At 43.7% G+C, this 18,339-nt stretch overlaps 1 protein-coding gene across 1 annotated transcript in view; it reads right to left on the bottom strand.

Annotated features, from left to right (window-relative positions):
• The window catches only part of RORB (RAR related orphan receptor B), a 534,900-nt gene that overhangs the window by 68,315 nt on the left and 448,246 nt on the right, over positions 1-18,339 (bottom strand). Inside the window, exons 5-6 of the mRNA XM_069625827.1 lie at positions 15,375-15,496; positions 9,492-9,624 (exon numbers count right to left, since the gene is read on the bottom strand). Of these exons, the coding sequence (XP_069481928.1) occupies positions 9,492-9,624; positions 15,375-15,496 (255 nt within the window). The remainder of the gene's footprint in view (positions 1-9,491; positions 9,625-15,374; positions 15,497-18,339) is intronic.

Here is an 18,339-nt window from a genome sequence, read left to right as displayed (position 1 = left end):
ACATTAAAGCCCGTAGGCCAAAGAGTATTTGTAGGGGCAAGAGTGAGCAGCGAGTTACGATCATAGGAGAGAAGACAGAGGACTGCATGGCCCGAGGGGTCCTGGGCGTCCTGTAGCTTCCGTGCACGGGTGGGCACATACGGGCTTGCCTTAAGCGCACCTTTGGCTTGCAGATGGCGTGCCCGCTGCTCCCACCCGCTGCGCGGGCGTGTGCCGAAGGACATAAATGGAGATAGCGCAGCTGACAGTGAGGCGAGCGACGCCTTAGTCTGGCTGATCTGTTCCCCCTCTGCTTGCCCCACTGGTTACTTGTATATCCCTTGCTGCAAAATCGACAGCCCTCCTCCTCCCCTCTCCAGTCTGATCTGCTTTCCTCACTATTTACCCCTCCTATAACTTGTAAAGTGCTCCATTGCTTTCCGACGCGATGTCTGTGCTCAATAAACATAATAATAATAATACAAATAATAATTGAGGGTATTATGAACATCTGGTGGTATTTGACCATTTGGTCGGTATTAACTTATAGTTCTTTAGTAACGTGCATGCAATGGATGGGTTCACAGAACAACTCTGACTCCAAATAATTGAACCAACTCAGGAAGATGGCAACGGTTGCTGTTTTATTGTCAATTATCTAAAACAGGGAGGTTACAATGGACATAAATGGATGTTTGCTCAGTCCTCGACAAATTTCTGATAAAAACATCATTATATGCAAGAAATACATCAGCACTGACGTCATACTACGTGGAAAATAAGGAAAACCTACAACCGATTATAATTGGTTCAAAGGGAACATCTAAGTATACTTTCTATAAGGACTGGAATTGTGATTGGCTGTCTACTGTCAGTTGGACAATTTATGCTGACCTCTAAAACATGTCATCTTCAACACTGTTAAGTACACAGTTTATCATTGGCTTTCAAACTATAAGGCCATTCGTTATCCAGCCCTCCACAATTGTTTGGACATTCGTGCCATGTCTGGAACATTCGGTTCACTTAGCAGCAGGTAAGCTCATACCAAGGTGCCAGGAGGTGGACTTGACTTTACCTCTACACCCAATTAGCCTAAAATCTCTCATCACCCATGCCTTCTGCCATGCAAATTGTCTTTGCACTTGGCCTTCCAAAGTATCCTTGTCTGTGGGAATATATGGGAGTACAGGCTTTCCCTATCATTGTTCTAGAACTTCAAGCTCAACTCTATTTCCAACCTCAGCTCACGTGACTGGAGACCATGATTCTGGTCAATTCTGCAGCATTTAAATGTCTTAAATGAATAAAACTTGGCACTCTTGGTGTTCTTTCTTTGCCTCTTAATAAGGGATGATTCGTCCTTCTAACGTTTATTGCTTTCAAGAATAGATAACCAACCTTGGCTGCTTCTGTTTTGATGCCAGGCCAGACAGCCTCGCCAGGCTCTTACACAATCTCAGCTTATTTTTTGTTGCAACACAATTCTCAGCCTTTCCACTCCAAGGGTCCAAGCTTACTAAATTCATGACACTGATGTCCAGTTCCTATACAATGGTGGCTTCACCTGCAGTCTATTCACTACTTATAGCCAGCTTCTATGATCACTTAGTCTACTTGCATTTCTGCATTTGTACAATTATTAAACAATTGCATTTCTGTAGCACTTTGCATGCATGCAATCTTCTTTTCTGCATATGAAAGTTTACTCGATTCTTAACTTCGTCATCAGTTTCTGTAAGATCCATGCATTCTCTTCAGCCAGTATTCTCAGTGCGCCACGCTCATCTTTTATGATGTTACTAGCTTCACTCTTTTACTCCTTTTCATATTCCTTCAGGGAGTTGCTCCCTCGGATTGTCGTCTCTTCTGGGATACATTCAACAGGGTTTTCTCAGTGGATACCTTTTCTCAAATACTTACTGCGGTATTGGCACAACTGCTGGTGCCAAACAGGCGCTGTCTCTGACTTCCAACATATAGGAGCTAGGGGGCGGTATTTCCTGCAGAGGCATGCAGCTGCTCCTCTACAGGTCCATAAATCCAGCCTGCAAAAAATATGGTATCCACTTTATAGCTGGCGAGAGCTCATTGAAGACCCAGACCATGTTATGATTTAACCTAGTCTTTGGTCATGCAAATGTCTCGGAGAGAGTGCAGGTTAAATGACCACGCTCTTTTAGGTTTCTCTTGAAAACAGTTAGTCCAGGCACAAACATACACCAGAAGATTTTTTAACCTAGTCTGGCACGTGTTCTCATCCGTTTATTTTCTTTCACTTTAGTGCTTGTCGATATCCAAGAATGCAAAGCGTTTCTTTGTTGTTGAATGATCAGTGGCAGAATTTTGGACGCTCATGCGGTTTGCCTAATTTTCTCAAGGACTTGACAGATAGAGAAATGAGAATGTAGCCTACGTTGAATTATCTAACGCGTGCTACAAATGCATGTCAGAAGGCCTTCAATTGTGCATTATGTTCTGGAAGAGGGTTGTCCAATGGCTCGGATTCCTTGAGGTAATGTGGTTACTGGAAGCTCCTGTAAGCGGGAGATGTTCGCCATGATTGGACAGCGTACCTTCCATTAGCAGGTGTATCAGTAAAACGTTGACTGTTTTTCACAACTGGCAATGTAGGTGCCAGCTAGTAAATGTGGAACTCAGACCCAGCGGTGTTTAGAAACATTTACAAAGATGAAGTGATCTCTGTGCCACCTGCTTAGATGACTGCATTGGTTTTGTCCTGTGTCCCAGAGAATGATCCATGGAGAAAACAGAAGGAAAAAGAGCAAAGTGTACATGCACACCTAATGTATACTCTACTGAAACCCTCATTTTCGAGAATACGGAAAATGTGTCCGAAGGATCGCGAATGCTTCTTCTGCAGCCCCCATCCCCCTCCCCTCCTTCCAATGTTTTTGCCATTCAATGCGTGGTGTGGGCAAAGGCATGGAAACCTGGGCTTTGCTAGGCTCTTGTGTCTTACTCTGCACCATGGTGAATGGGCAGAGATCATAATTATGAACAGACGCGTGCTCAGCAGTGCACAGTAATGGGGGCTCACATGAAAAAACATGGCAGCCATCATCAAATGTGATCCTAATTTGCATGGATTACAGCCTCCTGGATTGCATTAAATTTGATGAGATTCTAGCACAAGCCCTACACTTAGCTGGGAAATTCATGGAGTGGATTTTCCACACTACGGCCCACCCCACACAAGGAATCGGCTACATAACAGTGTGGATGCGGTAATACACATGGATAATTCATCTCTGTGTTGTTTACCTCATCCATGCCATTTTGCAACCCCTACAAAATGAGGATCTGATTGTTTCCTGTGAGTTAAAGTCGGATGTTAATTTACAGATGCTGTGGATAAACGAATAAGACCTCAACCACCAAGACACATCCATTATTTTCCACTTGCAGCAAATATCATCGGACGGCAGAAGTGTGCATATAAGTGAGCACCCTTCATTGGTGTGTTCTTGATTCAAAATAGGAGCTACATAGTGCGCCTCATAAAAGGTATCATCTGTGCAGAGTCAGGGACTTGGTTAGCACAGGCAGAGAGAGAGAATGCATGAATGAAGGCAGAAACATGTGTCTGGGGTTGCTGTTGGGACTCCTGTTAAGAGGAGAATTGTCTAGCATTTTGGTGCTGGACTGCCCCAGGGCAGGACAAAGACTGATATGCAAATGGATATTTCTCCTCTGTGAAGGATGCAGTGAGCTTAAAGTAGCTGTAGACCCTTCTGAGGGGGAGAAATTCCATAGAACAGGTTATTTGAACCATGCTCACTCTCAGTAGAGGGGCCCCTACACTCTTGTGAATCATCTGAAATGCATATGTCCTATACGCTTTCCATATGTGTGTATACGCCTTCTATATGTATGAGAACTCACATGTCAAGTGAGGTCTGAGTCTGATGTGTGTCAGAGGCATATAGAAGTTTTAATGTTTGTACATGCATTCAATTTTCATCAAATGTGTGTCTCATCTTCATAAGGCTTTGAGGTGAGTTTTCATACATATAGTAGTTTACGTGTTCAAAATGCATGTCACCTACATGTACGTGTGCAGTTCTTAAAAAAGATACAGATACAGAATTGGCCAGATTCATTTTCAGAAACTGTATTCAGTGCCCTAAGCCATGATAAGATGTGGGGCATGCTACAAATATCAAACATCGAATTGGTCAATTTTCATCTATTTTGGGCAAAATGTAGGTTCTTTTTTACATGGGAACATCCCCCCTGGCCCCTCTGTTAAATGCTGCTCAAAACACATGAAGCAGTCCATGAAAAATACTGAAATTTTCCAACTTTGGAGCAGATGCCTCAACATTTACTTCAGAAATCTTTCATGAAAGGGTTACACATTATTATTTGAAAATGTTATTTCCTGAAACTCCATAGACAATCTGTCTTAACCTTAACACTTCTATGGCATAGGGCTTTACAGAAGGGAGCGAGAGAGCGAGAGAAGGTGAGTGTGAGTGAGAGAGAGAGTTACAGCGAGCGAGAGAGAGAGAGAGATGGGGACAGAGGAGCCATGTATAGGTGACACAGGGTGAGGTTGAGAAAGAAAGAGAACGAGAAACAGAAGCAGGAGTCCAGAGAGGTGGAGAGAGAGAGAAAGAGAACGCGGTAGAAAGAGGGAGGCAGAGAGAGAGTGAGAAAGAGAGATGCGGAGATACACTCACATTCCCATAGAGGCGAGCAGGGCCAAGGCCACTTACCTATGCTCACCCAGTGGTACTTAGCTCTGCCGTGGAAGTAGTGCCTTGGGTTTCGCGCGGCAGTATGACATGCTCAGGCTTTTAGAAATGCAATATCCACAACCCCACATGAGTGCAGCTCCAGGGACCAGTTGAGCTAATAGCCGCATATTAATAGGAAACGCCAGATGTCCTTTAGAGTGTAACAGCACTTATTGTCTTGTGTTAACTGGTGGTTGTTTCTGGAATGCGCTTAACTGACCCATTAACCAATAATGAGCAGTTAGATATGCCAAATAGTGCGCCTCGCAGAACATAAAACTGTACTTTGCCACAGCCGTAGCGAGCCATTTTTCGATGTTTTTGCTCAGGACTGGCGGCATATCTCAGAGCGCGGCTTAAAGTAAACGAGTTCCCTTCTCTGCAGTGCATTTGACATTCGCCTTTTTTATTTAAGAGTTTGTGCATATTTTCTTGCATTATAAAATATTGATTTCCCAACTTTTGATCGATTACCTAGTAAACTGAAGTGTCTATGGTTCTAGGGTTTTCTCAATGAAAGGTTCTCGAGTTGGCCTCACACACTATCAGGTGCGAGGCCAAAGCTTGAGGCGCAAAATCCTAAGAGATGTCAACACAACATATGACTGTAAAATGAATGTATAAATGTATCAATCATTGAGCGTTTCCATTGTGTTGAAGAAATAACCCATCGTGTCATATGCAATGATATACATGCTGTCTCAAGTTTTTAATTTGTAACACCAATTACTCACTATGCTTAGACTGTGGTTGAAAGCACTACACACAAAGCACATTATTATTTTGTATTTTTCTGGCCTCTCAACGGGGTCACACAAGGCAATAGTGGCTTGGTCAATTGTTGGTGCCTACTTGGTGTTTAACTATATGGCAAATGATTCAGCAGCAGTGCAAAAGTCGTGCTGGATATCCAACACCCCAATGCTCTGTGGGTCTATCAAGTGCTGCAGGTCAGGCCTCTGCATTTAAAGGGAAACAGATTACTTGCTTACTCAGCTGTTCTGTCGGCCATGTATGAGAGTCCTTGCAACCAATCCCTTTACTTAAATTTTACAGTTATTCAGGCAATAAGCCCTGAGCCGGCGGGCCATTACCGCATGAGGTAATGCACCCGGGTCCTTTAACAAAGGCAGTAACTTATGCGCTAATGGCCTGCCGGTGAGGGACTTATTGCCATTAGTACCCTGGCCTGTTAGACCGGGGTGCTAATAGTGTTTCTTAATCAGCTGCGAGATGCATTACATTTAGCAGCAGAAAAAAAAGGTAAAAAAATGGCCACCACAGAGTGGAAAACATAGTCCGTTTTCTCTTTTTGTGGCAGCCATAGTAAACAAAGAAAATGGCCGCCATGGAAAGGGAAAGGGACTACACGTAGTCCCTTCTTCTTTTCTATGGTGGCCATTCAAGTATATAGAAAAATAAGTAAACAAAAAAAATGGCCACCATGGAGTCTTAGCAACCTATCTTTAAACCGTTTCACTGCTAGGAATGCACTGATTTCTGGTGGGAATTAGAATGTGCATGTATACGTCCCAACGACAATGAAATGGTGGAAAGACTCAGCATAGTGAATATCTAATTCTCACAAGGAATCAATATGGACCACTTGGCTGGGGAAAGTGACTTAAGAAATCATCATTGTGGGCAATTATCATAAAAATAAAAAGAAAGACACACAAGTTGAGGTAATTGATGAACCGGGCTCGAGATGATTAAACATGCTTTATATTTACAATACATTTGATATGATACTGGCCCATCTGTTGTAGATACTGGGAATGATACAGCAGCCTTGAAAACCATTACATATGTGGTGATAAAGCAAAAGGTAAGGTTAAATTGAAACAGTATGTTGCTATGATAAATCAGAATTTGTTCGAGCCGTTGTTTATAAACATTTTGTACGTGAATGTCCAGCTAGCCCAGACAGCAACCCTCTGAGCTACTGGGTCCCACAACACTCTCTCATGTCCCACATTTTATCTAATCTTTACATGGAGCTGCTGGAAGTCCAGGGGCCATACTACAAAAATATTTGTAGCAGTGCAGTTGCATTTTTGCACAATAATAGGCCAAAAGTAAAAATGTCCCTATGGCAGAAAAACTATTCTTTCAAAGCATGTTTTGCCCCAGGGCAGGGCAAAGTTTACTGTAGTGCTAATACTGCTCCATATCTGCATTAGACTACATATAGCCTCGGTGCAAAAGTGAATTGAAAGAATAGCTTTTTGCCAATACTATACACAATAGTAGTAGCAGCTGTTTTCCAGCCCTCGTAACTCCCTGTGTTCTCCCAACTTGCTCTATGGGCACCTCTCTTCACCTCTTGCAGCATTCTGTTCTCGCTCTCTCTCCTGCCGAGGGCTCTCAGTCTGTCATTTCTGACCCACCTCCTGCCCATTTCAAAGGGCGTCACAGCTATCTACAGTGGCTGCCATCCATGCTATCTCTGCAGTGTATTGCTTCACTGACCCCCTTTGCACAAATGGTGCGTCTATCCCAGTATCCTCTGGCCAGCAGGGCCTGGGGAACTTGTGTAAAATCAACGCTACCCTCAGACTCCATCACTCTCTGCTGCCAAAGAGCCACATGAAAGGCAGCCATCTTGGAATAGAGCTACTTCGAATTAAAAACAGGGGAACCTTCATAATAAATCAAAACAAAGTATTGGATTATGTTGCTATCAATTGTGTGCCATTTTCAGATAATACACTAAAATAGAATACATTTTTTTCTGGTACGTTGTATGCTCATTTTATTACAATATGCATACATTTTGCTGCTATGAAAGTCAAACTTCCACAGTGCTTGTAAAGAAAAGTTGAATTTTGTTTTACTCATGATATAGAGACTTTAGGAAATTCAGCAGGGAAAACTAACAATTCAAAGTGGCCATATTAATCATATGGCTCTGTCATCAGGTTCATTGCTGATCACGTTCTTTCTTTTCTTTCTGAAAACACCTTTACGAGTTTTCGTGACTCACCCAGTTCATGTCAATATGCACATACATTTCTCCCATTTCCCATACAGAAATCTCACTCTACGCTGTGTAGGCATGTATGTTCCATTGTGATTTAAAATCACTGTCCACTATTATTCAGCGTACATCCCTAATTCTGCTGCAGTAAGTACACTTCAACAAATGCCATGCGTATAGGAAAGTTGCCACTTATAGTTTACTTTGAGCAGGATTTCCGACCGCTTTATAAAGGTTAGTTGGCAGCAGATTTGTACACATGTTCAGAATTAATCTTCTACGATTCTGAATATGAAGGTCGAGGAATAAGGGAACAGAACACGTATGAACTACTGCCTAGCTCTGCGTGTGTGTCTGTCAGGGAGCTTGCGCATGTGTGCATATGAGTATATGCAGGAATGTGCACACACACACACACACACACACTTACTAACACTACGCCCTTACTAATAGGCTCCATAGTCTACTATTGCACGTGATGCATGCGCCTTCAGTGGACATTGTTATTCATGACGAAAAAGAAAACTCAAAATGTATACCAAACGAACATTTCTAGTGCATTTTGTCACATGCCTAATGTATGTCCATTTTCAACTGCATATCTACCACTTCCTAGCTGCATATGTTGGGCTTGGTTGACAAAAGCCTTTTTGAACGGGAAACCCCCTTTGAGAAACGCTGTGTGAATCAGCCCAAATGGTATCCAACTGCACACTTAACAAGCATTGGCAAAGCCAACAGTTTGGGCTTTTCTGTAGGCATGGGAAAGGCATTTGCAAGGCACCGCCATAGTGATATTTACTGGTCAGTGATGGTAGCAGGTGCAAAATGGTGCAAGTCCAATAACAGTTGTGACAAATGCCTAATACTTAAAGAAAAGCCAAATGGTTGGCTTTGCCCATGCTTGTTTTTAAAAAGGCTTCAGTGGAGGACACACATAGCGCTTATAGATCAAATGTCTGAAGGCAGACCCATCAAGACATTGTTATTACACCAGTAGCACAGTAACGGCTCCAATTAAGTCATTTGCTTACAGAAGACTGTTATGAGAAAACACTGGCAGGCACTTTGAGTGCGATATTTGATGGTAAGGCTTGATTAAAGCAAGCTCAAAGAGTTCCCACATGGTGGTGTTTTTCACAGGATCTGGGTCGGAATGGCCATAGGGATTAGCATGGCCAGGGGCAGTCAATGAGTGGGCAAATGACCTAACACCACCTGCAAGCGTTGTGTCCCTCCTCATATGCCATTTCTCCCTATCTGTACTCTACGGCAATCGTTTCAGCTTACAGGTGGTGCAAGCGCCGCCTAATAGCCTAAACTAAAAAAAACCTGGGAAAGCTCAGCAACTCACTCTGCCCCCTCCCCTACTTCTACCCATTGATGCAATACCCTCTTATTTAGCTTGATTAAAGGGAATGCTGGTGGCACTCTTTTTTGATGGCGGAATTCGAAGTGAGGCAAAGCGACCTACCAAAACTCTATCACAGGTTTAAATGAATAAACAATTAGTAAATCCATTGGTTAGCCAGGTATCCCAGCATGCTAGCAGCCCCTGAACATTACTGCTTGGTAACTCATCCAAAGAAACCGTAAAACCTCCTCTGTATACATAATATAATAACATACAATACATAATAATAACAGTTAATACATAACTTAAAAAGCAACCATTAACGACCACAAACAAGAAGCAAAGCAAATATCAAACCAACAACATATTCTTTGCATTCACAGCACAAAACCTCCAGTAGAAGCAGGTCCCTCACCTGATTTAAGGAGTAGTATTTGATCATTTTGACAGAGCTCCATGAATCCTGTTATTCTCTTTGCGTACTCCACCACGTACTGGATGGCATGCGTGATCTGGATAGCGCACTGCTGCCACAGGGCTTCTTTTGTCTGGAAATGAGAAAGCATTTGTAAAGTAATTAGTCTGGACAAGTGAGTCTTTGCGTGCTGACATGCAGTCACATAAACATGCCCCACAACTTTGTTCAAGATGTTTTATTCTTCAAACAATTTTATACAGACTTCCCTGGTGGGTGGGATCAGATTGTTAGGCAAATGGGTAATACTCCTCTGTGAAAGGTACAGTGAGCTAAAACGTGGCTGTAGACCTTCCCGAGTGGGAAACCTCCAATAGAACCGGTTATTTGAACCATTCTCAGAAGAGGGGCTCCTACAATTTTGTATAATTTTGGAATACTTGGGGTTTCACCCTAAATTAGCCTGGGTAATCCAGGTGTGGACCCCTTACTCACTGAGCGCAGAGAGGCACAGCTTCACCTCACTATTGAGGCCCAACAAGGCAGAAACGCGTGTCTGGGGTTGCTGTTGGTACTCCTGTTCAGAGAGAATTGCCATAGCATTTGTGCTGGATAGCCCTGGTGGGTAGGACCAGACTCATATGCAAATGGATATTTCTCCTCTGTGAAAGGTAAAGTGAGCTCAAACGCGGCTGTAGACCTTCCCGAGTGGGAAACCTCCCATAGAACAGGTTATTTGAATCTTGTTCATTCTCGGTACAGGGGCTCAGACAATTTTGTGTTTTCCTCTTCACTCATAGGAATTTTTACAAAGTGTGTATGACTAATGTCACAAGTCATACGAGCCATACCCTCCATTCATTGTGCTTGGTTAATGTATGTCTAGAAAATTACTTTTATCAATTGCATAAATCATACATTCTCCATGAAAAGTGCAAGATCTGCCAGGATGATGCTTCTAGGGGCCAAGGAATCTGCAGTGCCTTCCATGATCTAGCAAAATGATAGATATTGTCTCTGCACAAAATCCCAGTCATTTTCTTATACTTTAAGGTATTTTCTGAAATAACAGAAAGGATACATAGGGCTCGATATGTCATAGCTATAGAGCGTTACCCTGCTCATTACACTCAATTTGTTACAACACTGCGGAAGCCTGATGAAGGGTTCTGTCGTGTGAGTGGCGGGATTACCCAAAAACATTACAGCAGATCTTTTTCTTGAGGGACATATCCTGTGATGACCATCCGGGGTCTGATTGCTTCTTTAACGCTTTTACGAAGCACATGTATTATTTGTTCATATAGTTGCTTCAGGGTGCATTTTTAAGGCTTGGGCTAATTCCTATTGCCCACAACTTTGTATAGTCAGTGGGGTCACGTGGTTCAGAACATTGGGGCTCTGTCAAGTGAGGAAGAGTAGACCTATTTTAAGCCCACACCTCTGTGAAACTCCAGGAGATCTTTTTCGAGCCTGAGGTAAAGAGAGAGCTATAGTTCCATGTGTCGTTCCTGGGGCATGGAGCGCTCCGCCCGAACCGTTAGTATTTAGCATGATGGGCGGCCAAACCAACATTAGTATTTGGTTGGTTCCATGTGTTTTTCCATCTGAATTATTTTTTACAGCTGATTTTTCTACTACCTTTTTTTAATGGATTTTTACCTTTTTACTGATATTCTGCTAAAAAGTGTGAGGGGGGCCACCCTTTACCCATAAAGCCCCTTATGTGCTCCCTGCCCCCACCACCTCTATAAACTTCAAATTATTGCCTTGACCAAACCACCATCTTTTTTTCTTTTATTTTTATATGCTCTGTGGTTTTCTTTGCAATTAATATTCTTCACTGAAAAATATGTGCAGTGAATATTCAGCAATGAAAAATATGTGCAGTGAATATTCTGCAATGAAAACATTGGAACGCATCTGGATGACTTTAAAATGTGTATGTGCCAAAGGGGGATAACTAGACCCAACATTCCCCCTGGTATTCGGAGTGAAAGCTCACTCGATGAAAAGAAAAAAAACAAGTCACCCTTGTTAAGCATTAAAGAAAAGACTTGTGAACACGCCTGTGCGACGGATCGGGAGTAAAATCCCTCCTCCTTTACCTTCAGCGCAAGAGCGGAAGCATAGGAGGTGGTCCTGACTGAGGGTGCAATCATCTTCTGCATTTCATACCATTCCTGGGAGGGCAGGGGGTAGGTTGGCGGGGGGGGGGGGGGGGTTCTGAGATTGCTCCCATTGCCTCATGGCAAGCGTATCAGTCCAGTGGGGCCGGGGGCGGGGGGGGTTCTGAGATTGCTCCCATTGCCTCATGGCAAGCATATCAGTCCAGTGGGGCCGGGGGCGGGGGGTTCTGAGATTGCTCCCATTGCCTCATGGCAAGCATATCAGTCCAGTGGGGCCGGGGGAGGGGGGGTTCTGAGATTGCTCCCATTGCCTCATGGCAAGCATATCAGTCCAGTGGGGCCGGGGGCGGGGGGGTTCTGAGATTGCTCCCATTGCCTCATGGCAAGCATATCAGTCCAGTGGGGCCGGGGGCGGGGGGGTTCTGAGATTGCTCCCATTGCCTCATGGCAAGCATATCAGTCCAGTGGCTGCGGGGGCGGGGGGGGTTCGGAGATTGCTCCCATTGCCTCATGGCAAGCATATCAGTCCAGTGGGGCCGGGGGCGGGGGGGTTCTGAGATTGCTCCCATTGCCTCATGGCAAGCATATCAGTCCAGTGGGGCCGGGGGCGGGGGGGTTCTGAGATTGCTCCCATTGCCTCATGGCAAGCATATCAGTCCAGTGGGGCCGGGGGCGGGGAGGTTCTGAGATTGCTCCCATTGCCTCATGGCAAGCATATCAGTCCAGTGGGACCGGGGGCGGGGGGTTCTGAGATTGCTCCCATTGCCTCATGGCAAGCATATCAGTCCAGTGGGGCCGGGGGCGGGGGGGTTCTGAGATTGCTCCCATTGCCTCATGGCCAGCATATCAGTCCAGTGGGGCCGGGGGCAGGGGGGTTCTGAGATTGCTCCCATTGCCTCATGGCCAGCATATCAGTCCAGTGGGGCCGGGGGCGGGGGGGTTCTGAGATTGCTCCCATTGCCTCATGGCAAGCATATCAGTCCAGTGGGGCCGGGGGCGGGGGGGTTCTGAGATTGCTCCCATTGCCTCATGGCAAGCATATCAGTCCAGTGGGGGGGGTTCTGAGATTGCTCCCATTGCTTCATGGCAAGCATATCAGTCCAGTGGGGCCACAAGAGAGAATGAAGGGACACCCTAATGCTGCTCCTGGTCTCATGTTTCTCAGCGTTGGTTCAGACACGGGTAGAGATTTCAAGAGCGTTTGCGTGGGTGCATTGAAACACTTTGAAGCCCAGTCTATGTAGAAGAGCCCAATACGGCTTGTGGGAGGAGGAGCCAAGAGAACATCTTTACTTGAACCCCAAAAGCATTTGAGGGCGGCCTGGGTCAACATCTTTAGCTTTATTGCAATTGTTGACATTTCCTAAAACGCAATGCAGTGAGGAAACCCCACATATGGCGTCCATTTTAAGGTAACAGTATAGGGCCGCACAGAGTCTATAAAATGCAGCAGAAAGACTGGTACAACCCTATGAAGCATTTTGAAGGTATTCATTTTATTTGTTATAAAATAAACCTTTTTTGAGGAATAATGTGTGTGCTATGTTTAGGTTCCCACTTCTGTTAATTCACAGAGTTGGACTTCTCCCGACCAACGCAAAAGTGTATTTCTGTTGGCAGAATGGAAATTCCAGTGCGGAAATGTGATATTCTGTTCTGTAGGGGGATCGGAAGCCTGAGTTGTAGGGGTCAGGCCTGATGATCATAGAGAATAACAGGGAGACATCCATACATGATGAGCACATGTATCAACTCAAAGGAAGTCCAATTCCTGCCTGCAAATGTTTAAAGTGATCTGAATGGGGCGACAGAAAGAATCGGAGTTTCAGCAGAATCTTGAACATGGACATTAGCAGGGTGATGACTTTAAGAATCCATCAGGGGGGCAGGAAGAAATGTCAAGTGATGTCTGGTAAGGAAAGGCTGAACACAGAAGGCACATTCCAGCGGCCTAAACCAGCGGCCTAAACCACAAAAAGTGAGCCAGAAAAGATGGGTGAAAGAAAATAGGAAATAGGAAAAGTCAAGATTTTGCCCAAAGCCACAGGTAAAACCATTGGATAGAAGCATAAAACACTGTGGTCAAAAATAGGTCAAAAGAATACCCTTAACCAGATGCACGTGTGTCTGTAAAGGATTTCCACACATCAAGTGACTTCCCAGGTACTTAAAAGTACTTGCGACACACCTGGAACTGCTTTTGAATATCCGAGAAGCAAGAAGTGGTATTAGCGCTTGGAAATGTACCCAGACTAGCTAGTTGAAAGGCGCTGCAGATTCACATGCAACAAAGCTCTTGAACCTGTTTGTAATGCGCAAATAGGCCCTCCAAATCCAGACAGTTCTCTGTGAGCCTTACACGTCATCCACATTGCATGTAAAGAGGCCATTTCTTTTTTTTTTTAAACCATGTGAAATTGCTGGTTTCATGTTAAGGCTGCTAAATATTAAGGTGGTAATTTTGAAATAAATGCAGATTTCATGCAGGGGACCTCTGACATTTGCACTTATGTGCTGTTGGGTCGCCTGCATGCAACTTTTAACTTTTGTGAAGTCGGAGTGAAAAAGTAAAGAGGAAAACAAGAAGGAATTGCCTTTAACCTTTACTTTCACTCTCGGTTTTGCACAGAAGTAAATTCCAAGTGCAAATGACTCTTTGCAGGCGCCACTTCTTAATGGAGTCTAAGGCGTGGCCGATTTTATAGACATCCATTACTTTTATTTATTATTTATTTATTTAGTCTGATATAGTTTACAAAGAAAACTTTATATACATATACAACCATCCATTAGTTTTACACCTGCATGAAAATGTCATGCAGGTGTAAAATGAAGTGCTCCCGCAAGAAGGGAGAGGACAGCCCGGTGAAGATGTTAACTCTGCTCCATGCCTTGTGACCACATGATCAACGAGCAGAGGGAAACATGGAGGCCTGACAGCATTACGCCTTGCTTTTATGCCTCCATGCTCTGTACCCTCAAAATCTAAGCCAGGTCTCCCGAGGATAGCTCAGAAGCAACGTGCTCGCCTTGGAAGCAAGACAACACGGAGCAACACAGGTTCGATCCCCGGGTCTGCACTTAGAAACCTCTGGGTGTAAGCGCCTTATAAATAACCAATGACAATTACAGCCCAATTATAATTGTATCCATGATGTCCATGTGCAGGTGTGATGAACATACAAATGGGGGGAAAGGGGAGGTGTGGGATCATTACAGGAACAACTTAATCATACTTCTAGGCATGGGGGTACTTGTTCCATCTTCCACTTGTACACAGGGTATTAGTGAGATGCATGCTATGGGACAGGGATACAAGAGGGACACATTTATTATTTTGTACTGGGGGAAAGACTGTTAATTGTACCATCCTGGTAACATGTCATTCGGAGCAGTACTAAAAGAAACTTTTGCCTCCCTCCCTCTGCAGATTTGATATTTAGAGTATCATTTAGGCACAGCTGCACCCTGGGAAACAAAAGTGTCTGTTCAGTGCCACACATAATCAATACAAGGGTTCTGCAACCTTGTGTGGTCCTTGTTTTGGACTCAAATTCCCACCAGCCCCAGCCGGCATAGTCAACAATGGAAGATGCTGGGAGTTGTAGTCTAAAACATCTGGAGTCCCACCCGGTGAAGACTCCTGCTTTAAACAAATCAAATGCATACATGATCATGAATTCTCCTTCATTCCACGTCTACAACTAACCCTCAGAATATAAGGAGAGTAACCCACAGCTCCCGGGAACAATACCTTGTTCTGGTAAACTTTGATTTCTTCGTAGGTGTGAGTTTGCCACGCTAGCTGGTGCAGTTCCTCCATTGTGTACTGACACGTCTCCAGGTGGGATTTAATAATATTCTGTGCAATTCGATCTATACAGTGAGTGTAGGAAGACAGAGAGCATGTTATAGCAAAGGTGATAGCCAGCATTATAACATGCTAAATGCAATTAGACGCTGAAATACCATGGTGAAAAGAATATTAGAGGGGACGGACATCTCGTTACAAGGCTGGGTGGTATCGGTGGCCACGTCCATCTGAAATGAAACCATCCTGGACAGTTGATGCAATGAATGCAATAACAGGTGTCTGGCATGCCACGTTGCATTGCAGGAAATCAATGAATGCGTTTGTAGTGAGCATATGCCACTTTGTTTTCATAGAATTTGAGCTGCTAAGCTGAAACACAATTGGCATATGTTATTTGCCACCGCAAGAGCTCCTGGCATCCTGTGACTCCACAGTCACAGTTATTACTGCATAATTAAAGGCCTGCCACATGATTAATTATACAGAAATAGTATTGAACTGCAACTTCACACCAGTAGATGAACTGAAACGCATAATTGTTACTCTGCAACAATATGTTCCTTGTGTTCTAACCCTTCGTAGGACATCGATTGTGAAATTGACGGGACCAGGCATTAGACAAACCTTTGCTCAAGAGTAAGTGTGACTTACACCTCAATAAATTAGTAAGTTATCGATGTGTAAGTTACAACTAATTCACAAAATGAGTTGTGCCCGTTTCACAACGAATTTACTACTGGAGGAGTTGGCTCTTTTTTGGCGTATGTTATGCACATATGAGTATCTTAGACAGGCACAACATACTATCAGGCCTGCAAAAGAGGCTTTTGCAAAGGCACTGGCATAGATAGGAATTGGAGGACAATACAAATGTTAGCAAACGTCCATTAAGTCATAACTCGCAGGAATTTGCAGACAGATTTCTGAGACATTTCTTCACATTTAATAACTGAGTGACTTAGGTATAGGTGGGACAATTTCTGCTAAATTGATCGGAACAGTCAAAGGAAATATATTTTCTGCCAGAGAAGTAAAATCTATTAAATAGTGTAACATATGCGCTGCGTAGGTGCAACTCTATGTCACACACACGCACACACCCACATGGTCAGGCATAAAAGTTTCAACATGTTTTAGTTACTCATGCCTCTGACATGGCCATTGGGAAATCCATGTCTAGTGGCAAGTTGCTACCACATTTAAGAGACGCCGGTTCGAATCCCGGTCACACGCTTAGAAATTGGTCTTTGGTATTAAGCGCGTTATAAAAGAACAATTATAATAATTATTAATATTTGCCAATCAGGACTAATGTATTTTCATCAGTAAATGTATTAAAACATCTTTTTATTAAATTCAACATCCATGAAAGAATCGTCTACAATTCCCTTACCACTTAAACCACGTACAAGAAAAGCACAGGGGTCACAGGGATTTACAATCCAATTAAAAGACCTAAAGGCAGAGCAATGGAGACCGGGGGCCAGGGGAAGGGGAGGAAGTCCACAGAGGTCAGCTATAACTAGATTATGCATGACCTTAGTGGCCTTGATAAGAGCGTTTCTGGAAAAGGTTCCCCATGTCATCGGAAATATTAATACCTCCCGTAACATGGCTCAGTCCCGCCTTTGATCTTTGGCATCCTTCATCACTGAAGACACATCTTAGAGGGAAGAAGGTGACAGCAACTAAGCAAGGTGGCCTTGAAAAGTTAAGAGGCTAAAGAGAAATAAGAACGCCATGATGGGGACCAGTTGAATGGAAATGCATGTATAAAAAGGGGGAACTGAGTAGAAGAGGATGTGTGATTGACTGGGGTGACATGGAACATGCGGTCCATACTTACACAAAGAAATCCATGGCACACTGCACAATGGCCCAAATGCAATGTGGGTCAGGGAAATGCACCTGGAAAACAGGCCTCCGTCTAATCAGCGTCCGCACTGAGCAAATACGGGGAGTTTACCAATCCTTTGCAAATAACGTTAAAGAGGTCATGACATGTTTTCATTTTTTTTTTCAGGAAAGGTATCTTTATGACCAGCCAAAGAAGCTCTTCAAGACTATGTTGAACCATATCACAATACAGATTCATTTCAGTCACGTATTCACCACTCAGAACAACATGGTAACCTGGCCTGCCCATCCCTAACAGCATGTTGAAAACTATTTCTGTACTTTTACAAAACATTTCCCATAAACGCCAATGACGAGATGTGTCCAAAATGGCACAAGAAATGAAACAGAAAATATGCATTAGAGATTTGCCATTGACTACAAAATATATATTTATATCTAAAATTGGTTGACCAAAAAAAACAAAAACAAAAAAACACTCTTGTCTTTGGTCATCAACTTGTATACATTTGCTTCCATGCCTCATCTTAATTCCTCCCATTTCAACATGCTCCCTTTCTCATCCAGAGCTGAATATTTCCTCGTATTTGCCTTTTCTTCACTGTGTCAATCTGTGTGTTCCTAGTTGTAGGAGTGGTTGGATTAGTAGTAGTTGTAGAAGTAGAAAAATGCGTGTATTAAGGGCAGGACTTTACCAGTAATTACCAGTTTCAAGGAGCGTTTAACCATTCCAGCATTCAATACCACAGGCTTCAAGCCACTTGGACCGTGGACAGTTTGAAACTGCATTTTCAGCCAACCTAGGCTGCTTCTAGTTGAAAGTTTACCCTTCTAGAGCTCCTAGAACCATTCTTAGTTGATCTGTCAACTTTTTACAACTTTCCAAGGCCTGTTTTTAACTTGGTAGTCCTCTGAGAGTTTCACTCATTCTCAATTTGACAATCCAGGATGGAGCACCTGTTTGCAGTTCCTGAGTTCCTGCTAGGACTTACCTGCAAAATGGCATCTGTCATGGCCATCTCTCCTCCAGAGCCACCACTGCCACCAC

This window comes from Ambystoma mexicanum, chromosome 6p (assembly GCF_040938575.1).
Source record: "Ambystoma mexicanum isolate Mex_15411 chromosome 6p, UKY_AmexF1_1, whole genome shotgun sequence".
Taxonomy (NCBI): domain Eukaryota; kingdom Metazoa; phylum Chordata; class Amphibia; order Caudata; family Ambystomatidae; genus Ambystoma; species Ambystoma mexicanum.
The sequence above is the reverse complement of the archived record's forward strand: the minus strand, read 5'-3'. Positions and strand labels throughout refer to the sequence as shown.